The 23,655-nt window shown below is 45.1% G+C and overlaps 1 protein-coding gene across 1 annotated transcript in view; it reads left to right on the top strand.

The window, feature by feature from the left end:
* Positions 1 to 23,655, top strand: part of IGFBP7 (insulin like growth factor binding protein 7) — an 81,285-nt gene that overhangs the window by 45,758 nt on the left and 11,872 nt on the right. Inside the window, exon 2 of the mRNA XM_052641596.1 lies at positions 21,004 to 21,113. Coding sequence (XP_052497556.1) covers positions 21,004 to 21,113 — 110 coding nt within the window. The remainder of the gene's footprint in view (positions 1 to 21,003; positions 21,114 to 23,655) is intronic.

Below are 23,655 nucleotides of genomic sequence, written 5' to 3'. Positions count from 1 at the left end.
TTAAGAATGAGGAAGTATTCATCAGGTAGGAGTTATTTACCACAAGAGGAGAATCTCAGCACTGTCTCCTGCAACTGTTCTCCGGGAAGGGGCCTATCTGTCAGCTGGAGCTTTTCCTCTGCATGTGAAATCAACAATTCTTCTTTCACATTTGGAAACAGACTTTTAAGTTGACCTTTTGTACTTAAAACCTCATATAAATGTTTTTAACATCTTTAGGGGACTGGGGTTTATGCTTTGCTGGTTGTTTCTTTTAAATCCATCTTTTCCAATATAATATTATTGCTTGTCAACACAGACTTGCACTTTTGTACTTTTAAATAGTTGCCCCCAACTTCACTCTGGTTTCTCCTACTAAAAGTCTGACCAATGACCCTCAATTTTAAAATCTTATAAATTGACTAATAAGGCAGCATTTTCCTAAAGGGTCAGCCTTTATCTTTGGTCTCCTGGATTTTATCTAAATTTTAAATTAGATTACTACTTTTGTAGATATTTTTAACATATGATCCATGTAATGTAAGTGTAAAAATACAGCCTCAGCACCTCTGGCCATCTTATTGCTCTAGTTGAGTAGCTGGGTTAGGAACATAAGCAGGGCCTCCATAAACACTGGCCTGCTTGTTCCTTTGAACAGCTGAGGACCAATGTTTGAATAGCCATAGTAATCAAAATCTCTGCCCAATGACACGCCTTTGTATAAATTCTGAAATAAGAGTAGTTATAGCTAGCTAGCCCCACAAAATCCACAACAAAGGAAGCCAATCTCTTGGAGTGCTTCCTAAAATCTTCCTAAAACCTTGAATTGGAAGTACAAAATCTGGTGTTATATTTAGGTATTGGCATCAGTTCACTCAGCTACTCAAGTTTGTTAATCATCTACTTAGCTCCAGGCCCTGGGATACAAAAAAGAACTAGAGAGAAGTTGGCCTGTCCTTACCAGCATTGATCCTACAGTGTAGTGGGGTTCACAAACACAGCTACAGCCCTGAGAAGACGCTGTGATGAAGGCACATAGGAGAACCAGAAGATGCTGCACGACCGGCACATAATGCCCAGTCGCGTCTGGCTCTGCAACCCCACAGACGGTAGCCCACCAGGCTTCTCCGTCCATGGAATTCTCCAGGCAGGAAGACTGGAGTGGGTTGCCATTCCCTTCTCCAGAGGAAATCTTCCTGACTCAGGGATGGAACCCATGTCTCCTGCATTGCAGGCAGATTCCTTACCACTTGAGCTACAGGGAAGTCCTTTACAGAAGGTGTTGGGATGAGGGTAAATAGGAGAACCCAGAAGGAGGCCCCTGTTCTAAGTGGGTCTGGGGAGGAGGATAGGAAAAGAAGGGTTAAGGGAGGTTTGTTAAGCAAAAAGATAACTACACTGAGATCCAAAGGCAAAGATGGGGAAGAATGGGAAAGGGGGAGAATTTTCCAGGAAAAGTAATGAAATGCACAAAGGCTTGGGGCCAGGGAGAGCAGGATAGATTTGAGGAAGACAGAAGTTCATTAGGGGTCGAGCTCAGAGTTCAAGAGGGATGAGGGAAGAAATTAGGCTGAGAGTGTACTCAGGGCCAGATCTTATTTATTCTGGATTTTATACTTTAGATAAATGTATCCCCTTTCTGGCCGTTAAATTTTTTCTCAAGAGAAGAATGTAAATCTGAAACATATCCAATCCCAAAGAGGAAATATTTTCACTAATATGGGAATTGCTTGGTTCTGCCCAGGAATGTTTACTAACTGTTAACACTGACTTTTAAATTTTTCATAGGATTGCTGTCTATGTAAGGTGCTTTCTAAGAAGATGGCATCTTCTTAATGATTTGAGAAACAAAACATGAGGCGTATTTTCAAATTCTGATGTTCACAATAAACGTTCATTGAAACCATTAAAATCTAACAAAAAGTTCTGGAGTTCCCAGATTGCTTTGTTCTAATAAGACATGGGTGGGACTCTAAGCATGTGATCACAGTAGGGTTAACGTCTACTCAGGATTCAGTATGTGCTGTGCTAAGTCACTTCAGCCATGTCTGACTCTTGGAACTCCAGGCTCCTCTGTGGGATTCTCCAGGCAAGAAGACTGGAGTGGGTTGCCATGCCCTGCTCCAGGGGATCATCCCTGACCCAGGGATGGAACCCAAGCCTCCTGCATCTCTTGGGTTGACTGGCAGGTTCTTTACCACTAGCACCACCTAGAAAGCCCCAGCATTCAGTATAAGGAGGATAATTCTCACCTATCTGGGGTTGCCAGTCCAAACCGCTTACCCAGAACAACTCGGAAAATACCTGTGAAATAGTTTAGGCCAGAATTTGAATGGTGAGCCATGACCTCTGTTTGTGAGTCTCATAATTGTATAATCTTTTCTCCAAAATGCATGAATGTTTTTATTCTCTTATTTTTCTTCATGATTTCCTTGGCTTGTTACTGAAAACCTCTGCAGTTATGTCTGGTCTCCAGTTTTCAAGATTTCTTTTCCTTCTCCCCAAACCCCTCATGCTGCACGCTCAGTCATGTCCAACTCTTTGTGACCCTGGACTACAGCCCACCAGGCTCCTCTGTCCATGAGATTTCCCAGGCAAGAATACTGAAGTGGGTTGTCATTTCCTTCTCCAGGGGATCTTCCTATCCCAGGGATCAAACCTGTGACTCCTGAGTCTTCTGCATGGGTGGGCAGATTCTTTACCACTGCACCACCTGGAAAGCCCCTATATCCCTCATCTCTAACAGAACAAAGCAAGTTAGAACATTTCACTCATCCTGGGTTATGCAGAGAAGCACCACAGGAGCCTAGGAAAGCTCTGGGTTTGGACTTGCTGCTGCTGCTAAGTCGCTTCAGTCGTGTCCAACTCTGTGCAACCACATAGACGTCAGCCCACCAGGCTCCCCCGTCCCTGGGATTCTCCAGGCAAGAACACTGGGAAGGGGTGCCATTGCCTTCTCCAAGGCATGAAAGTAAAAAGTGAAAGCGAAGTTGCTCAGTCCTGTCCGACTCTTCGCAACCCCGTGGACTGCAGCCTGCCAGGCTCCTCCGTCCATGGGATTTTCCAGGCAAGAGTACTGGAGTAGGGTGCCATTGCCTTCTCCGGGGTTTGGACTTAGAAAACACAGATTCATGTTCCAGGCATACCACTTCCAGGCTGTGAACTTAGCGCAAAAGAGTTAACCTTACTGAACCTCAGTATCTTTATCTGTAAAATGATTGGCTTAGCTCACAAGACGATGGGGAAAATCAAAATGAAGTAATGGATATAAAAACTCTGTGGGCTGAAAACCCTAATACCAATATAAAGCCACATTCCACCTCTTTGAGCAGGCTGATCCTTTCCTTGGAATTTCCTCACCAACTCCACCCACTAGCTTTAACTTTGAAAGCCCTTTTCCTCTTCCATGAATTCAGTTCACCATTGGTCAGAATGCTCGTTAAAAAAAAAAAGTTTATTTATTTGGCTGTGTCCGGTCTTAGGTGCATCATATGAGATCTTTCCTTGCAGCGCAAGGCTCTAGTTGTGGCACGCAGGCTCAGTAGTTGGAGCACGCGGGCTTAGTTGCTCCGAGGCACATGGGATCTTGGTTTGCCAACTAGGGATCGAACCTGCATCCCCGTCTTTGCAAGGTGGATTCTTAACCCCTGGACTACCAGGGAAGTCCCCAGATGCTTTTTATTTATTTTTTTTTTCCCCAGATGCTTTTTATATTTATATCATAGGACTAGTCACACTCTGGAGAAGGCAATGGCACCGCACTCCAGTACTCTTGCCTGGAAAATCCCATGGATGGAGGAGCCTGGTAGGCTGCAGTCCATGGGGTCGCTAAGAGTCGGACACGACTGAGCGGCTTCACTTTCACTTTTCACTTTCATGCATTGGAGAAGGAAATGGCAACCCATTCCAGTGTACTTGCCTGGAGAATCCCAGGAATGGTGGAGCCTGGTGGGCTGCCGTCTATGGAGTCGCGCAGAGTCGGACACGACTGAAGCGACTTAGCAGCAGCAGCAGCAGCAGCAGTCACACTCCTCCCATATTATAATTGCTTCTGTACTTGTATACTTGTCTATACTTCCTGTTTTGTAAATCCGCATCAGGTAGGAGTCCAACCCCAACGTCTTTCCATCCCTGGTGTCACCCAGAGCAGCACTTAGTTCATGGATCCACTCCATGCTTATACCTGCTTAGTGCCATGCAATGCTGAAATTCGATTTAGTTAGTATCATTGTGAATCTTTCTCAATGTTCATACGTTTTTCCACAGAGATTTTCCTTCAGTGAGTAAATTCATCTAGGCAATAGTACAAATTAGTGTTCTCATTACAGGAAATGAATATTAATGATGAATAGATGACATTTGTCTTTCTTATTAGGGATTAAACCTCTGGGCAGTCCAGTTTTATAGCTGATGACCGATATGTTACAGAAAGATCCATTCTTTAATCATCTGAGCATGTTATGACCTTGAGAAAGCTGTCCAGTGCTGACACTGTGGAGTATTTGTGGATTTGTTATTCCTCATTATTGTTGTGTAGGTTAAAATGCTGCTTACTTATTTTTCAAAAAATTATTCAGAACTGTCTGTGAGTGGGATTAAGCTCTCTCAGCTCCAGAGACCATGACCCTCAACTTCCAGAGGCCAAGCTCCCATGGGTGTGTGAGTGGAGGCAGGTTACATGACGTCAAACTTGTCAACTTATCAAGCTGTCATACTTATCAACATCATATTCGTCCCAGGGGTCTTGTCGTATGTTATCTATTTGAGTCGACTTTGACTTTTCTTCTCTTCAAGTGTCAGTTTAACTGATTTCCAAGCTCAGGGACCATCATCATTTCCCATGGACTAGACAAGTCTGGACTGCTTTCCAGCTCTTCCCCGTGTTCGCAAGCAGAGCAGGCATCAGCTCCTTTACAAACCAGCCTCATCTTTGAAGCCCCCAGCTTCCTAAAGGGGCCACACATTTGCTAAAGATTTCCTGAGAATATACCCAAAGGCAAGGACTAAGGAGGCAAAAAGCACAGCTTCTACATCAGTTTCAGGAACCTCAAGAACATTTTCTCCCCCAAGTTTGTCAAGAATGAGTTTCCTACTTTTATGTATGGCTGCTCTGAAGAGGTGCCAAGTCTGAAATCCCAGCTGCTGCTCTGAGGAAATTATTTTTCTTCACTTAAACAAAAGAATAAAATTTCCAAGGCTGGAGCTGATGGCTGCTTTAGAAGGAACACCTGCAGAGGGAAAGGGCCCTCTGACACCCACCTGACAGGCCCCATGGGTTTCCTCGCATGGAGTTGCTCCCAGTCCTTGTAAAGATGCCATGTCTTCCCCTTTAAAACCCAGTTTACTACTGAATCCATGAAAGCTCCTTTTTTCCCCCCTGCATTATAAAACGAATTTATAACTCAGGGAAAACAAAACTCATAAAAAGAGAAAGTACCACTAATTATAGAAAAATAATCACTGTCTGAAAATAAAATGCCAAAGTAAAGCTGTCTGGTCCTATAAATACCAGTAAGAGGGTTTCCAGGTGGTGCTAGTGGTAAAGAACCCAACTGCCAGTGCAGAAGACTTAGAATCACAAGTTCAGTCCCTGGGTCAGGAAGATCCCCTGGAGGAGGGCGTGGCAACCCATTCCAGTATCCTTGCCTGGAGAATCCCATGGACAGAGGAGCCTGGCAGGCTACAGTCCATGGGGTCACAAGGAGTTGGATACCACTGAAGTACAAGAGCAGCAAAGAGCCTTCACATACCCCCAGGGACCCTCCTTCTAGGGTAACTACTCACCCATGCGGTGACGTAGCTTTCCTTTACCTGGTTTCCATTTTTCATAGCTCACACCCAGTAGGGTGGGCTCCAGGTCAGCCTCCAGCAGATAAGAGCAAGCAAGACTTGCCTCACTAATGAAAATACAAAACCTTTATTCAAATCCCCCAGTTCCTATGGGAGAGGGCTTCATCCCCCGTGATCGGAGGGACATGCCCATTTCGCTGGTTTCCAGAGCTGTGTTCCCTGACACTTCTGAGGCTCCTTGAGCAATCCAGCCCTTCCCAGCTCAGGTGGTCTACGGCGCCCACATCTAGCACCTTCTGTAATATGAATTTCCCCTCAGCACTCAGAAAGAAGGTCTTGTTATACTGGGAGCACACAGCATGTCCACAAAGCGAGTGCACTGTAGCAGATACCGTCCAAGTACTCGAGACACACCTGAGAACTAGCCCACAAAGTGAGAGAAGTGTTCTGCTCCAGTCTGAGCCTGGAGGGCAGTGCTAGAAAAATGCAGAACGTGGGAGGAGTAACGCTGACTCCTACGAGAAAGCTGGGAGGAAATCTGAGAACACTCAGCAAAGCAGAGATAAACAAAGAGTGAGACTTGAGTAAATAACTGTGAGCTTTCAAGTCTGTGGAGCTCACAGAGGAGTACAGACAATAACCAGAGGGCACCAGAGAAGGAGAGAAAAAACCCTGAGAAAGAGAAGGGAGGAGCTGTTAGGCACTGCTGATGAGTGTCTGGGGTTGTCAGCCCAGGAGGCACCTGTAACCACAAGCGCTCTAGAGGCCAGGGCCTGACGGGCACAGACATCACCAAGTTAAAACCCGCCAGGCTTGATTGGCACTGCACACCCAACACTTGCCCTGTGGCTGGGAGTGGGTATGTGGTGGGGTGGGGAGGGTGCCTCCCTTGTGTTTTTTCTGGTCCTAGGCCCTGGCAAAGCCAAGCTGAGCATGTCTTAGCAGAGAGGTGACCTGACTCTAAATGGGCAAAGGATCCAGATTCAGTGAGCTCTTTAGTGAGACTCACAAACGCGTGCAGAGCCCCAACTCTGGTGTTGCCATTAAGGGCAGGAGAGGGGCGGGGGCGGGGCTGGGGCCATGAGCCAAATGCTTTATTTTTAGGAAAATGGAAAACAGCACAGAAGGAGAACTGCTAAGACTCTGAGAGCAGGCAGCTCCAAGCTCCTGACAAAGGAGGGGAAGTCAGACATAGCCCACCATCCCCCCAGAGAACGGTAATAGTAACACTAAGGAGCATTGTTATGGGGTCTCTACATGCTTCACCCCTCACCCCAGTTCCAGGGACTGTCCTCTCTTCTCCTTGAATCTTGGCATCTTCCACTGTCCTCGGCCTCTCCCTAAGAAGACTTGGGAGCGATGTTTCTCCAGATCTCTCCTCCTCTCCTCCCCTCTTACTCTCCACCTTTGTGTCTGCAGCATCTGAGCATCTCCTGCTCTGCAGCCATGTTTTTGTTGAGCGGTTTTACCTGGGGAGTGGAAAAAAAATAATTCCAGTGCCAGGCCCCACGTTCAGACTGAGAAACTCTGGGAGTACAGCCCAGGCCTGGGCTTGTCCAGTTAAACATTCCCGGAGGAGCCCAGTGAGCGGCCAGGCTTGGCAGGCACGGCGGCATAGGATCCTTCTTACAGGCCGGTTCCCGGGTGGCCGGGGCTTGCCCCTTTGGCTGTGTGTCTGGCACATGTTATTCCTGCAGACGCCCCTCTGTGAGATCTCTTCCAGCCTGCATGAGCTCCAGAGGCTGAACACATCTCCTCTTTCTGATAATTCCTAATCTAAAGGGGGACCCTGCACTGCACTGTCAGTTCCCACAGGCTTCTTCCAGAGCCATCAACCTGCACTGAGGATTTCCCACCATATAAGTCTCCTCCTTGAACAAAGTGGAGTTGAGGGCTTACCTAGTTCTCCAGGAGCTGCTGACTTTAGTCTTCTGCGAAATACCCCGGCAGGAAACTTCCTGGAAGCCAGGCTATCCGGTGGACAAGAAACAGCAGGAGTAACCCCATAGTGGTATCCTCCTAGGGCCTCCTGGGAGCTCAGGCCTTCGCCTTCTTCAGCCTTCTAAAGTGTTCTAGGCAGTAGGCTTAGCCAGTCCAACCCTCTTTGAAGTCGAAGGCCACCTGACAGTCCCTCATATCCTTCCCTCCAGGGGCAGAGGTTCAGGAACATCTCTTTTTTTGGATCTGCCCAGACTGCAACGCTTGTCAGTCAGCTTAGGGCCTGTGGACAGAGACTAAGTTCTGGGGGCAGGTAGCCTCCAGTTTTTGGAAGACTTCCTGTTGCAGCTCACAGCTTGGTTCAGGAAACACTTCTGATGCTTGACAGTGCCAGGCACTGGGAGACAGGGAGGCAAAGATGAAGTATCCTTGGGGAACTCGCTCTCTGGGTTTCTAGAAAGCCCAGATTCAGGTGGCAATAAGTGCCCTCCTGTGGAAACTTCCCCACCCAGTTCTGTGCTGGCAGAATAGGAAAAACTGACCCAAATTGTAATTTGTTGGGTTTAAGGTGAGTCATAGTCCAAATAGGACAGGCCCATGAAATGCAGGGGGAAAATTTCCAAGGTTCCGTTAGCATGAACAAGGTACACTTACATAACTTGAGAGTTTCCGCTCATAAAGGTGCTCTGTATGAAGTCAGTTCTTCCTTGTGCTCAAACCAAATAAAAATGTAGCGCGCTCATTTAGCTTGTGCAGACATCAGTCAGTCCAGTGTCATACAGGCAGTCTAGCTATTTCAGCTTCTGTGGGAACTCTCCCGAATACATGAGCTCACCCATAGGTAATGTTGCTGACACAGCCCCAGGTTAGCTCAGCCACCACATGGTTGCCTGAGTGATCTCTTCACCTTACATGTCTGAACTTGGCTTTGAATGTTTCATGGATTTATTTTACCTAATGCAGGACTCATCCAAGGATAACCTCAGACTTCATGTACCAGAATCACCCGTGCATGGGAGATCTCAGCCTGGAGTCAGACCCTTAGTCGTTATTCTGTTCATTTTGTGTTGAGCTCTTCCATGTTAGGGGAGAAGAATAAGAAGACATCATCAAACAAGAGATTGGTTTGCAAGCAACAGATTTTAAGAAGCAACTTTCTGTTTATATTCCATGGTCAGTTCAAACCTGTGATAATTTTGAAACCTTGCAAGATTCAGTCATAGAGAGACATCTGAAATCTATGATGTCTACTACAGATAAAATAGACTAAGAAGATTTTCAGCATCAAAGATTGGAACCAAAATGGGGTGTCTCATTAACCCAGAGGGGCTGTCAGACAGGAAATGCAGTTCTCAGGATCTGTGTTTGCCATCTCTAGGGTTGTATCATACCAGACAGTCTGCCCTCGGATGAACTCCCCTTGCAGGGAAGTGGCAGGTTGCTAAGCAGTGTCTTAGCTGTCTACCCCACTGCTCTACCTGGGATGGTGTGTGGTGAGACTGGGCCAGGTATCAGCAGTGAGCAGATGGAATGCCCTCCAGAGAAGCTGTCCAGGGAAGAGCCAGGAAAGCAGTTTTCCTTCTATACCAGGGAATGCACCCAGCCTTCCAGGGCAAAGTGTAGAGTAGACCATGTTTACCTTAGTACCACTGGTGCCTGCATGTTTCCTTTCTCTCTGTGGCATTCGTACTTCCTCATTGCCCAGGGTAATGCCTCAGATTCAGCTTCCCTTCATGGTGTCACAGCCCCCTCTTAAAACTTTTAACTCATTCCCTCTTCCCCATATCCAGTCAGTTCCTGGCTAGTGTTGGTTCTTCCTGAATAATCTCTCAAGTCTGCCCCTTGCCTCTCTGTTCCCATTAGTTCAGTTCAGTTGCTCAGTCGTGTCCAACTCTTTGCGACCCCAGGGACTTAAGCATGCCAGGCCTCCCTGTCCATCACCAACTCCCGGAGTTTACTCAAACTCATGTCCATTGAGTCAGTGATGCCATCCAACCATCACACCCTATGTCATCCCCTTCTCCTCCTGCCTTCAATCTTTCCCAGCATCAGGGTCTTTTCAAATGAGTCAATTCTTTGCATCAGGTGGCCAAAGTACTGGAGTATCAGCTTCAACATCAGTCCTTCCAATGACCATTCAGGACTGATTTCCTTTGGGTGATTGGATCTCCTTGCAGTCCAAGGGACTCACAAGAGTCTCCTCCAACACCACAGTTCAAAAGCATCAATTCTTCTGCGCTCAGCTTTCTTTATAGTCCAACTCTCACATCCATACTTGACTACTGGAAAAACCATAGCCTTGACTAGACGGACCTTTGTTGGCAAAATAATGTCTCTGCTTTTTAATATGCTATCTAGGTTGGTCATAACTTTTCTTCCAAGGAGTAAGTGTCTTTCTATTTCATGGCTGCAGTCACCATCTGCAGTGATTTTGGAGTCCAGAAAAATAAAGTCTGCCACTGTTTCCACTGTTTCTCCATCTATTTGCCATGAAGTGATAGGTCTGGATGCCATGATCTTCGTTTTCTGAATGTTGAGCTTTAAGCCAACTTTTTCACTCTCCTCTTTCACTTTCATCAAGAGGCTTTTTAGATCCTCTTCACTTTCTGCCACAAGGGTGGTGTCATCTGCATATCTGAGGTTATTGCTGTTTCTCCCAGCAATCTTGATTCCAGCTTGTGTTTCATCCAGCCCAGCGTTTCTCATGATGTACTCTGCATATAAGGTAAATAAGCAGAGTTACAATATACAGGCTTGACGTACTCCTTTTCCTTTTTGGAACCAGTCTGTTGTTCCATGTCCAGTTCTAACTGTTGCTTCCTGACCCACATACAGATTTCTCAAGAGGCAGGTCAGATGGTCTGGTAGTCCCATCTCTTGAAGAATTTTCCACAGTTTATTGTGATCCACACAGTCAAAGGCTTTGGCATAGTCAATAAAGCAGAAATAGATGTTTTTCTGGAATTCTCTTGCTTTTTCCATGATCCAGTGGATGTTGGCAATCTGATCTCTGGTTCCTATGCCTTTTCTAAATCCAGCTTGAACATCTGGAAGTTCACAGTTCACATATTGTTGAAACCTGGCTTGGAGAATTTTGTGCATTCCTTTGCTAACATGTGAGATGAGTGCAATTATGCAGTAGTTTAAGCATTCTTTGGCATTGCCTTTCTTTGGGATTGGAATGAAAACTGACCTTTTCCAGTCCTGTGGCCACTGCTGAGTTTTCCAAATTTGCTAGCATATTGAGTGCAGCACATTCACAGCATCATCTTTCAGGATTTGAAATAGCTCCACTGGAATTCCATCACCTCCACTAGCTTTGTTCGTAGTGATGCTTTCTAAGGCCCACCTGACTTCACATTCCAGGATGTCTGGCTCTAGGTGAGTGATCACACCGTTGTGATTATCTGGTTCATGAAGATCCTTTTTGTACAGTTCTTCTGTGTATTCTTGCCACCTCTTAATATCTTCTGCTTCTGGTAGGTCCATATCATTTCTGTCCTTTATTGAGCCCATCTTTGCGTGAAATATTCCCTTGTTATCTCTAATTTTCTTGAAGAGATCTCTAGTCTTTCCCATTCTATTGTTTTCCTCTGTTTCTTTGCACTGATCCCTGAGGAAGGCTTTCTTATCTCTCCTTGCTATTCTTTTGAACTCTGCATCCAGATGTTTATATCTTTTCTTTCTTCCTTTGCTTTTGGCTTCTCTTCTTTTCACAGCTGTTTGTAAAGACTCCTCAGACAGTCATTTTGCTTTTTTGCATTTCTTTTCCATGGGGATGGTCTTGATCACTGTCTCCTGTACAGTGTCACAAACCTCCATCCATAGTTCATCAGGCACTCTATCTATCAGATCTAGTCCCTTAAATCTATTTCTCACTTCCACTGTATAATCATTAGGGATTTGATTTAGGTCATGCCTGAATGGTCTAGTGGTTTTCCCTGCTTTCCTCAATTTAAGTCTGAATTTGGCAAAAAGGAGTTCATGACCTGAGCCACAGTCAGCTCCCAGTCTTGTTTTTGCCGACTCTATAGAGCTTCTCCATCTTTGGCTGCAAAGAATATAATCAGTCTGATTTTGGTGTTGACCATCTGGTGACGTCCATGTGTAGAGTCTTCTCTTGTGTTGTTGGAAGAGGCTGTTTGCTATGGCCAGTGCGTTCTCTTGGCAGAGCTCTAGTAGCCTATTCCCATTACTACCACCTTGATTTACGCTCCTAATCCCTAACCCATCCTAGTCCTGCTGTCAAGGCCTCTGAAGTCAACTCCCCAAACGCCACTTGAATCTCATCTCTCTGACATTCAGAGACACACTGGACCCCAGACCCCACCCCCTCTGCCTTCCACTGTGCCCGGCGCCTGATTCTCAGCTCTGCTCCCTTACTCTTCCCCAGCCAGACTGGGATGCTCGCTATGCCATCAGCCAGTTTGTGTTTTCCTGCCTGCACACCTCTGCTCAGGCAGGTCTCTGAAAGTGAAAACCTTTCCTTGAGAGGAGGCTGACTTCTGAACTTCAGGGCCTGCTCAAATGCCAGCTCCTTTCCCAGCCACCCCCTGCCCCAGTCATGTGTCCTCTCCATTGTCTGAAGAAGCAACTTATATCAGCTTCAGTCATAAGAATTTGCTTTGAAATTAAAGCAGTAACTAATATTGGGGCTTGCCTGGTGGCTCAGCTGGTAAAGAATCCGCCTGCAATGCGGGAGACCTGGGTTCAATCCCTGGGTTGGGAAGATCCCCTGGAGGAGGGCATGGTGACCCACTCTACTATTCTTGCCTGGAGAATCCCCAGGGACAGAGGAGGCTGACAGGCTACCATCCATGAGGTCACAAAGAGTCTGATGCTACTGAGCGACTAAACACAGCATGGCAATGCTTACTGACCTAGCACATGCCAGGTCCTGTGCTAATTGCTGTATCTTGTTTGATCTTTCTGATAATCTAATGACTTAGTTATTATCCCATTTCACAGATGAATAAACTGAGAAATGTCAAATAACTTCTTCAGTGTCACTTAACTCAGAAGTGGTAGAGCAGAATTCCTGATTCTAAAGTCCATGCTGCAAGCTCATCACAGTCTATTGCCTCCCTAGCATTTTGATCTGTCTATATGTGTTGAGCGTCCCCCATCTCACCTCAGTACATTGTTATCTGAGGAAGAGAAACCACTTCTTATATACTCTTGCCCCAGCAGTGTTTGAGAGAGCCCCGTCACGATAAGGGCTTCCCCAGTGGCTCATCAGTAAAGAATCCGCCTGCCATGTAGGAGACACAGGAGACATGGGTTCCATCCCTGGGTCGAGTAGACCCCTGGAGAAGGAAATGGCTACTTACTCCAGTATTCTTGCTGGGAAATCCCATGGACAGAGGAGCCTGGCAGGCTGCAGTCCATGGGGTTGCAAAGAGTTGGACAAAACTGAGCAACTGAACATGAGCATGAGCATCTTCTAAAATGTAAACAACCAACTGGAGCATCCATAACCAGATGATTTTGCCTTAAGCCCAAACCCTGAAATTACATCTGGGCTGTGCTGCTTACGATACAGCACTTTCTTCCCCTGCCCTTGCTGCCCTTGCCCCCATGAGACTGTGTGCCTGATTCCCCTCCGAGGGTCAGCTACTGCATCACCCCACCTCCGAAAGTTCCTGAAATGACTTGCCTTGGCAGATGGCTCTGCCCTTTAATTAGCCATTCAGATCCTGCTTCCCCTTATTTAATATCGGGAAGTGTCCATGTGTTTCATCCCCTTCCCCCTCTTGGACATAGTGCCTTCCTACTATTCTTTTCCCATTTTGTACTTTTGTTTGGTGCTTTTCCCTTCAATGTGTTATCAGAATCCAATCTGGGGATTTTTGCCAAGTTGTCTGAACATTTTATCTCCATATGTGGTATCTCACTTCGTTTTTAAACCGTCCTTTTTTGGTATGAATGCACATACTTTCTGTGAGCTATTTTAGGACCCAGCATCATTAAGAGACAAGATTAGTTGTGGCCTGCAAATCTACTATAACTTGGGGAAGCCTTTATGGTTGACTCTCTTAGCCACATTTATCCATATTCAGTGAGAGTTATTATGTCAATGATATAACCCTGCATATCGTAGAAGTCCTGTTTTTGATGTGAGGATGACTGATGATCTTTCCCCACAGGAGATCTACCCTTCTCATTGGGACTTGCTTGGCTAACATAGATTTAAATTATTTTGCCTCCCTCATCATATGCAAATTCATTGGTGAATGGAGAATAGCCAAGAAGGAAGAGGAAGTCAAGTGGAAGATTAAAGAAAATCACAATGAATAATCTTCTAGCTGATAAATAGGAAGGGACTATAGCACCACTTTGGTTAGGTACCTTGCAATGTGTACACTGGTGTATTTTCAAGATAATGGCTATCTTCTTAGTTCCATGTAACTAGTCATGTTCTGAGTTTTCTGCTGCCCTTTTCCCACTATATACAATCTTATCTGTCCCTTCTGCCAATGAACAGGAAGTATATCTGATTCCAGAGTTTCTGGCTCAGTTATGATTCTATAAGGAGACTGGCATTTCTCAATTAGCCCTGCAGGGGAAAGCATTAGACAACAATGATGACTAAGCTGCGTGGCACTAATTCTGAGTCCAACAAGATTTCAGAGAATTAGGAGGGAACTGGAGCTGTTAAAAAAAATTTCAAAAGGGAGATGAAATTTCAGCCTTAGAGCTCCAAATAAAGAATAAGATATAGATAATAGATGAGAGGAAGGAGGACATTCCCAGTAGGCAAGTGCATCAGCATAAGCAAAGGTTCTAGAAGTAGCAATAAGCATGTAATGAGAGAGTGGGCATGAATGCTGGGAGGAAAGAATGAGTTTTGGTGAGAATAAGAAAGAAGGGTGAATTTGTAGAATAAACATCAGAGAGATGATGGAAGAAATGAAGACAGCAGTGAAGAGGAAAATGTGGTTGAATAGTATATCAACAAAATGGGACAAAAATTGACTATTAGGAAGAATTTGACTTTTGACCATTTCCCAGGTTCAATGGAGTACATATATTTAGCTCCAAAACATGACCTCTCCTAACATCTTCTATGCGGCTTTTTCAGGTTAATAAATTCGTTATCTTGGTAACCATGGATACTTTTATCATTAAAGCTCTATTTTCCTTGATCTCTGGGAGAATAAACTTTGTTATGAGTCATGTACATTGCATTTAGGTAGATGAGGTGGCGCACTAGAGTGCTTTGTGAGATATGAGAGCTCCCAGAACCAGGCCGTAGAACCTCAAAACTTCATGGACGCTAAAGATGCCATGTGAATGTGCTCTAGGGCACATTCATGATGGGTACATTCACTTGCAACCCAAAAGAGAACTCTCAGACCTGCCCCAGTTTCTTCTGTACAAATGAGTTAAGTGGCTTGTCTAAGGTCTCCTAGCTATAAGCGGTAGACAAGCATCCAGGGCCAAGTGTTCTCTCCCCAAAAGAGCTCTGGGGGTTTTGTTTGTTATTTTAATGATAACATGGTGAGGGCATCTCAGGTCATGTCTAGGGAGTGTTTTGTGTTCTGTAAGAGACTAGGAAATTGTTCACATATTTCTTTTATAGTGTTCCCATGCTTTTTATAGGACAACAAATTTTAACTCTCTCCTCTCTATTACAGCTTTGTATAAGATTGGCTTAAATGAATTGCTTGTCAAGTTCAAAGTTAATCCTATTTCAGGATCTTTTCCTCATGACATTTGTGTGTTTTGTGGGAACTGGGAACTGCCCTTCTTTACGGAGAAGGCAATGGCACCCCACTCCAGTACTCTTGCCTGGAAATTCCCATGGATGGAGGAGCCTGGAAGGCTGCAGTCCATGGGGTCGCTGAGGGTCGGACACGACTGAGCGACTTCACTTTCACTTTTCACTTTCATGCATTGGAGAAGGAAATGGCAACCTACTCCAGTGTTCTTACCTGGAGAATCCCAGGGACGGGGGAGCCTGGTGGGCTGCCGTCTATGGGGTCACACAGAGTCGGACACGATTGAAGTGACTTAGCAGCAGCAGCAGCCCTTCTTTAACTCTTCAGAATCAAATTGGAATATTCCAAATTTAAATCTGTCAACAGTTCTTGCTTTTCTGTGTCTTTAGTGATTTCTCAGAACATTGCTATTTATAGCAGCAAGTAAGCTGTAGCCTGTCTGTCATTTGTCTAGAACTTAATTAAAAGTCTCTACGTGGATATTTCCCTGGCAGCCCAGTGGTTAAGACTCTAAGCTTCCAGTGCACAGGGTGTGGGTTCAATCCCTAGTCGGGGAACGAAGATCACACATAGCACGTGGCACAGCCAAAAAACAAGTGTCTGAGGGAGAGGACACAGACTTAGGTGGACATTCGCTGGGAGGATCTGACTCTTTCCAGGTACTTTTAAGGTGACACTGACTCATTAAATTGAATTTTACTTTTCTTCCAAACTTAGAACTTTCCTCTTCCTTATGACTTTAAGATCTAGATCACTCTGTACTTCATTTTCTCTTTCTTCTCCTTCTCCTCTGCCTCCTCCCTTCCTCCCTTCTTTTTCTTCCTCTTTCCCTTCAAGGAATGATTAAAAGGAAGAGACCACCTAAGCTTACCAGGCAAGAATTATAAAACATAAGGGAGCAATATAATAAATTTAGAGAGCTGAGAAAGATCACATGAAATGGAATAAGAACTAATTGAGCTGAGAAAGGTAAGAAAGAAACATGGAATACCCTGGCTGGAGGCACTCATCTGAAACAGAAAAGTAGGGAGAGTTGGAAGTGAGGAAAGTCTTGGGATGGATTTTTCCCTACTCCAGCCACCAGGCATCACTGCTACAGCTTGGTTGCTGCCTGGAGTTGTGCACGGTGGGGAAGGGGAGGAGAGAGGCAGTGGGCAGTTATTCTGTACAGGATGTCTGCTAGACATATGTTTGAGTAGTTTGAAGTCTTTACTGGAACAAAGACAAAGATAAATAAATAATCGAACCTGAACCTATCCGGGTGTTTGTCCCTACAGCGTTTAAATAGTCTGTGACTCGATTAAAATGGAATCCAAACACCGAGCATGATTTAGATGGCAATTTTATTACCCTTGGCTTGGCCTTGAGGACTGATTTTGAGCTTTCTGCCTGAAAATAAGCTCAGAATGAACTAGAAGTTCCTTTATCCTTAGAAACAGAAATAATTCTGGATCTGCTTTGGCCTTCCTGGGAAAAAAAAGGCAACATGGAAAGAGTTAGAAGTTATTTGGCCAAGAGTCATGTTGTCAGCTGCTCTCGTGAGGTAGGACAGAACCTTCAGGAAATGAACTGGCATGGTGCACGTGCACTTCGAGCTAATTCAGGCAGTGAAACTGCTTGTGAATGGAATATGTGGGATGGTGGTTCTTTAAAGTGGGGGAGGGGTGCAGGGTTGGACCTGCCACCACATCAACCCCAAATGTTTTCACCGTCGTTCACTTCCATACAAATTATGTCCACTTGGTATCTCTGTGGGTCAACATTTGTTCAGGAACATTTGAAATAGCAAGGGTTTCCATAAATGTTGTGCAGGGAACTGGTCCTAATGGTTTCTCCTTTGCCTCTCCACCCCATCAACTCAACAGGAGTCAGTGAGTAATACAGATTTTCATGGTATAGAATTCTTGTGGAATTCTAGGCATGGCCTGGTAGCAGAATTGACAAATTCTGGTCTGAATATTCACTCAGCCTATTCACCTGAGGTTGGATATATATTCAAAGAGTTGGGAGAGAGAGGGGGTGGGAACTCACAGCATGATTTGTCCTCATCTGAATGGTCTGGGAATGGCTCTTATTCCAAGTATTTCTGGGTAGGGCTTCCCTTGTGGCTCAACTGGTAAAGAATCTGCCAGCAATGCGGGAAACCTGGGTTCAATCCCTGGGTTGGGAAGATACCCTGGAGAAGGAAAAGCTACCCTTTCCAGTATTCTGGCCTAGAGAATTCTGTGGACTATGTAGTCCATGGGATCACCAAGAGCTGGACATAACCAAGCAACTTTCACTTTAAGATGTTGTTAAAGAATTTTTTGCTCCTCCTGAAATGTTCTGCCTCTTGGAATAAGGACAGAATTAAAGGGAGATGGGTATAATGGATCTAGCCTTCATTCAGTGCTTTAGTTTTAATACAGTGAAACAGTGAAGACAGTGAAATCGCTCAGTCACGTCCGACTCTTTGCAAACCCATGGGCTGTAGCCTACCAGGCTTCTCCGATCATGGGATTTTCCAGGCAAGAATACTGGAGAGGGTTGCCATTTCCTTCTGTCATACCATGGTGGTTGGTACAAGGATAAATGCAATGGAACTGAGTAGAGAGTCCAGAAATAGACTCACATATATATAAGCAATGGATTTACTTCAAAGGCACCACTTACAGTAGGAAAAGGATAGTCTTTTCAACAAATGATGCCAAAGCAGTTGGTTGTCTTCTGGGGGGGGGGGGGGTGATGAACTTTGACCTCTACTTCCTAACATCAGTTCAGTTCAGTTCAGTCACTCAGTCATGTCCGACTCTTTGTGACCCCATGAACCGCAGCACGCCAGGCCTCCCTGTCCATCACCAACTCCCGGAGTCCACCCAAACCCATGTCCATCGAGTCAGTGATGCCATCGAACCATCTCATCCTCTGTCGACCACTTCTCCTCCTGCCCTCAATCTTTCCCAGCATCAGGGTCTTTTCCAATGAGTCAGCTCTTCTCATCAGGTGGCCAAAGTATTGGAGTTTCAGCTTCAACATCAGTCCTTCCAATGAACATCCAGGACTGATCTCCTATAGGACAGACTGGTTGGATCTCCTTGCAGTCCAAGGGACTCACAAGAGTCTTCTCCAACACCACAGTTCAAAAGCATCAACTCTTTGGCACTCAGCTTTCTTTATAGCCCAACTCTTACATCCATACATGACCACTGGAAAAACCATAGCCTTGACTAGACGGACCTTTGCTGGCAAAATAATGTCTCTGCTTTTTAATATGCTGTCTAGATTGGTCATAACTTTCCTTCCAAGGAGTAAGCGTCTTTTAATTTCATGGCCGCAATCACCATCTGCAGTGATTTTGGAGCCCAGAAAAATAAAGTCAGCCACTGTTTCCACTGTTTCCCCATTTATTTGCCATGAAGTGATGGGACTGGATGTCATGATCTTAGTTTTCTGAATGTTGAGCTTTAAGCCAACTTTTTCACTCTCCTCTTTCACTTTCATCAAAAGGTTCTTTAGTTCTTCTTCACTTTCTGCCATAAGGGTGTTGTCATCTGCATATCTGAGGTTATTGCTCTTTCTCCCAGCAATCTTGATTCCAGCTTGTGCTTCCTGCAGCCCAACATTTCTCATGATGTACTCTGCATATAAGTTAAATAAGCAGGGTGACAATATACAGCCTTGACGTACTCCTTTTCCTATTTGGAACCAGTCTGTTGTTCCATGTCCAGTTCTAACTGTTGCTTCCTGACCTGCATACAGGTTTCTCAAGAGGCAGGTCAGGTGGTCTGGTACACAACAATTAAATAAAGATGGACCAAAACCTAAATATGAAAGGTAAACCTATGGAGCTTATAGAAGAAAACAGGAGATCTTTATGGGCTTGGTCTGGGCCCAAAACAGAAAATCTAACAGAACACAAAAAGCATCAATCATAATAGAAATATTTGATATATTGGACTATATTAAAACTAAGGAGATCTTAGTTTTAAAATTAGGCTGTTAGAGAATCCATAGCATATCTTCAAGACATGTGACAGAAAATCAATCTAGAGTTCTTCCATGTGGGCTCCAGAAACTGCCTTGGCTAAGACCCATGACCCTGCTCCTTGCTCCATCTATAGAGAAATGACTGTGGGTTGAAATAAGTGGCTTGTTGCAAGGCTGAGGCACTCGAATCTCACAGGAATCTTACTTTCCTCATGTGGTTTTGCTACGTGAGAGGCGGCTTTGTTCCCGGGCCCCTCCAATCTCTGAACACTGGTGCATTTTTCTCAGAGCACTCCCTTGAGATCCCCTGAGCTTTGAGGTTGTCCCGCCAAGTCTGTGTGGGAAGGAGGACAGAGCCTCACGGGGCCCTCAGGCTTGAGCCAGATCCAAGTGTGGTGTCCAAGTCCTTTGGGTCCCAGGGCCCTAGAGGGAGCCCAAGATGCAGTGAGGGGCCTTGTGTTGGTGAGGACAGACGAGGAAGCATCAGAAACAGGGCCAGCAGTACACACAAACACAGCCCCGCTGTGCTCACTGTGTCCACGATTGCCACAGAAAAGACCAAGACCCCTGGCCAAGAGACATGCTTCCTTTCAGATCCAGGCTTTAGAGGGAAGGAAGCAAGAAATATATTTAGAGCTTTCAAAACTATGTTTTGCCTATTCTTACAAAGGGAAAAAATAAAACTATCCTGAGGGATTTTGTAAAAATCAGCTTTCAGTACTTGAGATGAGTGGGAAAACTCTTACATGCTGTTGTCATTTCCTTTCTGTTTCAAGAAATTAATTGTGGGCTAGAAATAGCCTGTTGCAAGAGGGGAGACTTCGTGCCCTTTGGATGCTGATTATGCCAGAAAACTTTCCAGGCCCCAAGGGAAGGTTGTCCCTTTCCCAGGACTCTGATGCAAGATGTCCCTGCAGTTAGATACTTTATTCAGCTCCAAGACCCAAAGCAGTGGAGAGCTAAAATTCAGAGGGAATAATTAACTCATTCTTTGAAGAAATGGCCTCGAGCTTTGACTTTGGGCCATGTTTGGTTCTGGAAGTGTACTGTACTGTCATCCCGGGATTCCAGGCTCCTTCCCTCTGACATGGACTCTCTCAGGCGCCTGGGGCTGTGCCCTGTGAATTAACAGTAGAGCGCATTTGCAAAAATCTGAGACTTTTTTTTCTTCCATTACCCAAAGAGTAAAGATTGGTTGTTGCCCCCCCTTCTCCAAACAGAAATACTAGTACATAAAAAAGAAAAACATTAAATATTTTGGGAGTTCACTATATTAATTGGAAAGTTGCACATAAGCAAAACAGCTGGTAAATTAAAACTCACTTAAGCATGAATCACAGAAGAAAATTTTGTAAGCAATAAATTTTTCTTCCTAATTGTTTTCTGACTGTCAAGATGTATGCATCACCGAAGTATAGCTTAAAATCCTGCTGGTGGCTGGGGGAAGCTAGTCTGGTCTTTGAAAGTAACTTCAGATAACGAACGGAGGGGACAGTCTCCCAAACAGAATCAAATATTTAGTTCTAGTAATACTTACAGATTTCTAGCATGCTGACAGATGTTAAAGACTGTTTAAAAACACGATTTGGCTTTGTGCCCCCTCCCATAGGTCCTTCCATCGTGACGCCCCCCAAGGACATCTGGAATGTCACTGGTGCCCAGGTGTATCTGAGCTGTGAGGTCATCGGAATCCCCACCCCTGTCCTCATCTGGAACAAGGTCAGTGGCAGCAACTTCAGGAAGACACCCTAGACTGACCAATGAGTAGTTACCCTGCAGAGGAGAGTAATGGCCTAAAATCCTCAGCCAGTCAGGGCTTTCCCACAGTCTTCCGGACACTGGTCCTGTGTCTTAGCAAACGACTTCACTGACCTCTAGAATAGTCCCTGTTGTGCTCTTGTTAGCAGTCCCCAAGCACCAAGCCTTAGGGGCTGGCGGCACTGTGATGCTGGGCACACATCCCCTGCTCTGAGTGCATATGTGTGTATCTCAGTATAACACAGTGGTTGAGATTGTGAGTTCCTTAGACAGGCTGGCTGAGTTCTCTCTAAGTCAGGGTTTCTTGGCATCAGCATTGTTGGCATTTTGAGCCAGATGGTTCTTTGTTGCGGGGGCTGCCCTGTGCACTATAAGTAGTTTTGCAGCATCCCTGGCTTCTACCTGCTAGATGCCAGGAGCTGGTGTGCATTCTCACATGTGTGCACACACACACACACACACACTCCACTGTGACAGTTAAAAATGCCTCTAGACATTATCAAATGTTCCCTGGGGAGGAGGTCACCCTAGACCTCAATTTTTCCACTGTGTGATGAATGTAGCTTGGAATTCTTGTAAAGATTACATAGGAAGTCGCCCAGCTAAATCACTGGCACTCAGGTGATGTTAGCTACTCTTCCTGAAAATATTTCCCTTTGAAGAGTGTTATCTTGTATATGAGTGTTGTCTTCGCACATGAAAGACAACAAATTTCTTGCATGCCTGTAGAAGGGAAGAGAAAAGATTGGCCAAATCACTTGATACTGTAACACTTCACAGTCATAATGTACATTACTTTACATTAGTGCTCTTATACTTTTTGACTTGTTTAAACCTCACAGCAGTCTGTGGAGTATATATCATCAAGCTCATGCTAACAAAAGGGAAACCTTGTTTCAGTTGAGAGGCATAGCCAGAAGCACCTTTTCAGCTGGTTTGCTTCTCCAGCAAGCTCTGAGATGGATGACGTCTGCCCCGATTATTTGATTTGCTTGGTGTCTGAACAGAGGAGCAACTTCTGGAACTCCAGGAGTGATTGTGGCTCCCATAGTCAGAACTCTTTCTGTTGCAAGTTGTAGAAACTCGCTTCACACTAGTTCAGGGAACAACAACAACAAAAACTGGGGTGGAGGAGAGGAATGATTCTAGCCCCAAGGGCAACTGAGTCCAGGTGCCCAGTGGGGTCAGAACTCCAACTCTTGGCTGCCGGGGTCCAGCCCCCGTGGGTCCAGGGAATTCAAAGCGGGGACGGAGTTGGCGTCTTAGGAAAGAATTATTTAATTAGAGATATAAAGAGAGGTTAGGAAAGGATAGTGTAGTAGGAAATTTAGTGGAGAAAAGAGACTGATGTTCCTTGGTTTACACGGAAAGCTAATAAAGTCTCAAGACAAGAAACTTGCACTGTCTACAGTAGGCCACAGGCGCCCCCTTGAATAGCGGAGGGTGCCCCATCTTGGGCTCCCTCTCGTGTGGGTCTTAGAAGCCCAGGCAAATAAGTAGACACGGAGAACCTCCGCTTTCCAAGGGATCAGCCTGAAAAAGAGAGGCAGGGAGAGGGAGAAAGAGAGAGAGAGAGTTGACACAGGGGAGGCCAAGCTTATGCAAAAACCCCATTACTTTATTTTTAAAAGGTGTTTATATACCCTAAGTTTTACATAATGGAAGATAGAGTCATGCAGGGGCAGCAGTCCTGACTCTTTCTGTATATTTGTATACAAAAGGTCTCAAGTGATTTACATTATCTGGCCAAGAGGCCTGTTAACACTTTATGGCTCTCTTCCTTAATGAATGTTAATCTCATTTCCCCTGAAGTGTTTTTCTTTAATCTGCATCACCCTCAAAGCACTAAAGTTACATCCCTATAGAACAAAGGTGCAGTGGGTTATAACAAAGAAGGTACTTAACTCAAAGATCTATGTTGCTACTTGTTTTTTTTTTCTATATACCAACTACATCAACAAATAAAAGATACGAAAACTTGGCAGCAAGTATTGGCTCAACAAATGAAACCCTTAATCAGTCCTATTCTAATGATTTGACTCCTCGGAGCAGCTGTAAGAGTCCTGTAGGCAGGCTAGAAAGCCATCAGAGGGGTTTTTGGATTGAAACACTCTTATTATGCCCAGGAGACTTATTATCTAAAAGCTCTAAATTAACTTTTTCCAGAAAAAGGTGGTGGGAGGACAGCCCCCTGTTAATGTCAGAAAAGTAGGCGAAAAGCACAGTGCAGTAAGATGCAGACTGTCGTTTGGGGGCAGATGCATGAGAAAATTCAGCGAGGCTCCCTTAAGGCCTGACTCGCCTTTGCCTGTTGGACCCCTTAACCTCATGACCTTTGCCATGGGCGAGACCCCTCGTGCTGGCTCCTGGCACTTGGCTCTTTGTTCTCAATGTAGGGGATCTCATTTTCTCCTTGTGCTTCAAAAAGATTCCTCCGTGCTGTAGGCGATAATTGTCGTCAGCAACTCCAAAGACCTCAGAGAAAAGAGGGTATCCCCGTGCT

This window comes from Budorcas taxicolor, chromosome 6 (genome assembly GCF_023091745.1).
Source record: "Budorcas taxicolor isolate Tak-1 chromosome 6, Takin1.1, whole genome shotgun sequence".
Lineage (NCBI taxonomy): Eukaryota > Metazoa > Chordata > Mammalia > Artiodactyla > Bovidae > Budorcas > Budorcas taxicolor.
This window is presented reverse-complemented; position numbering and strand designations above follow the sequence as displayed.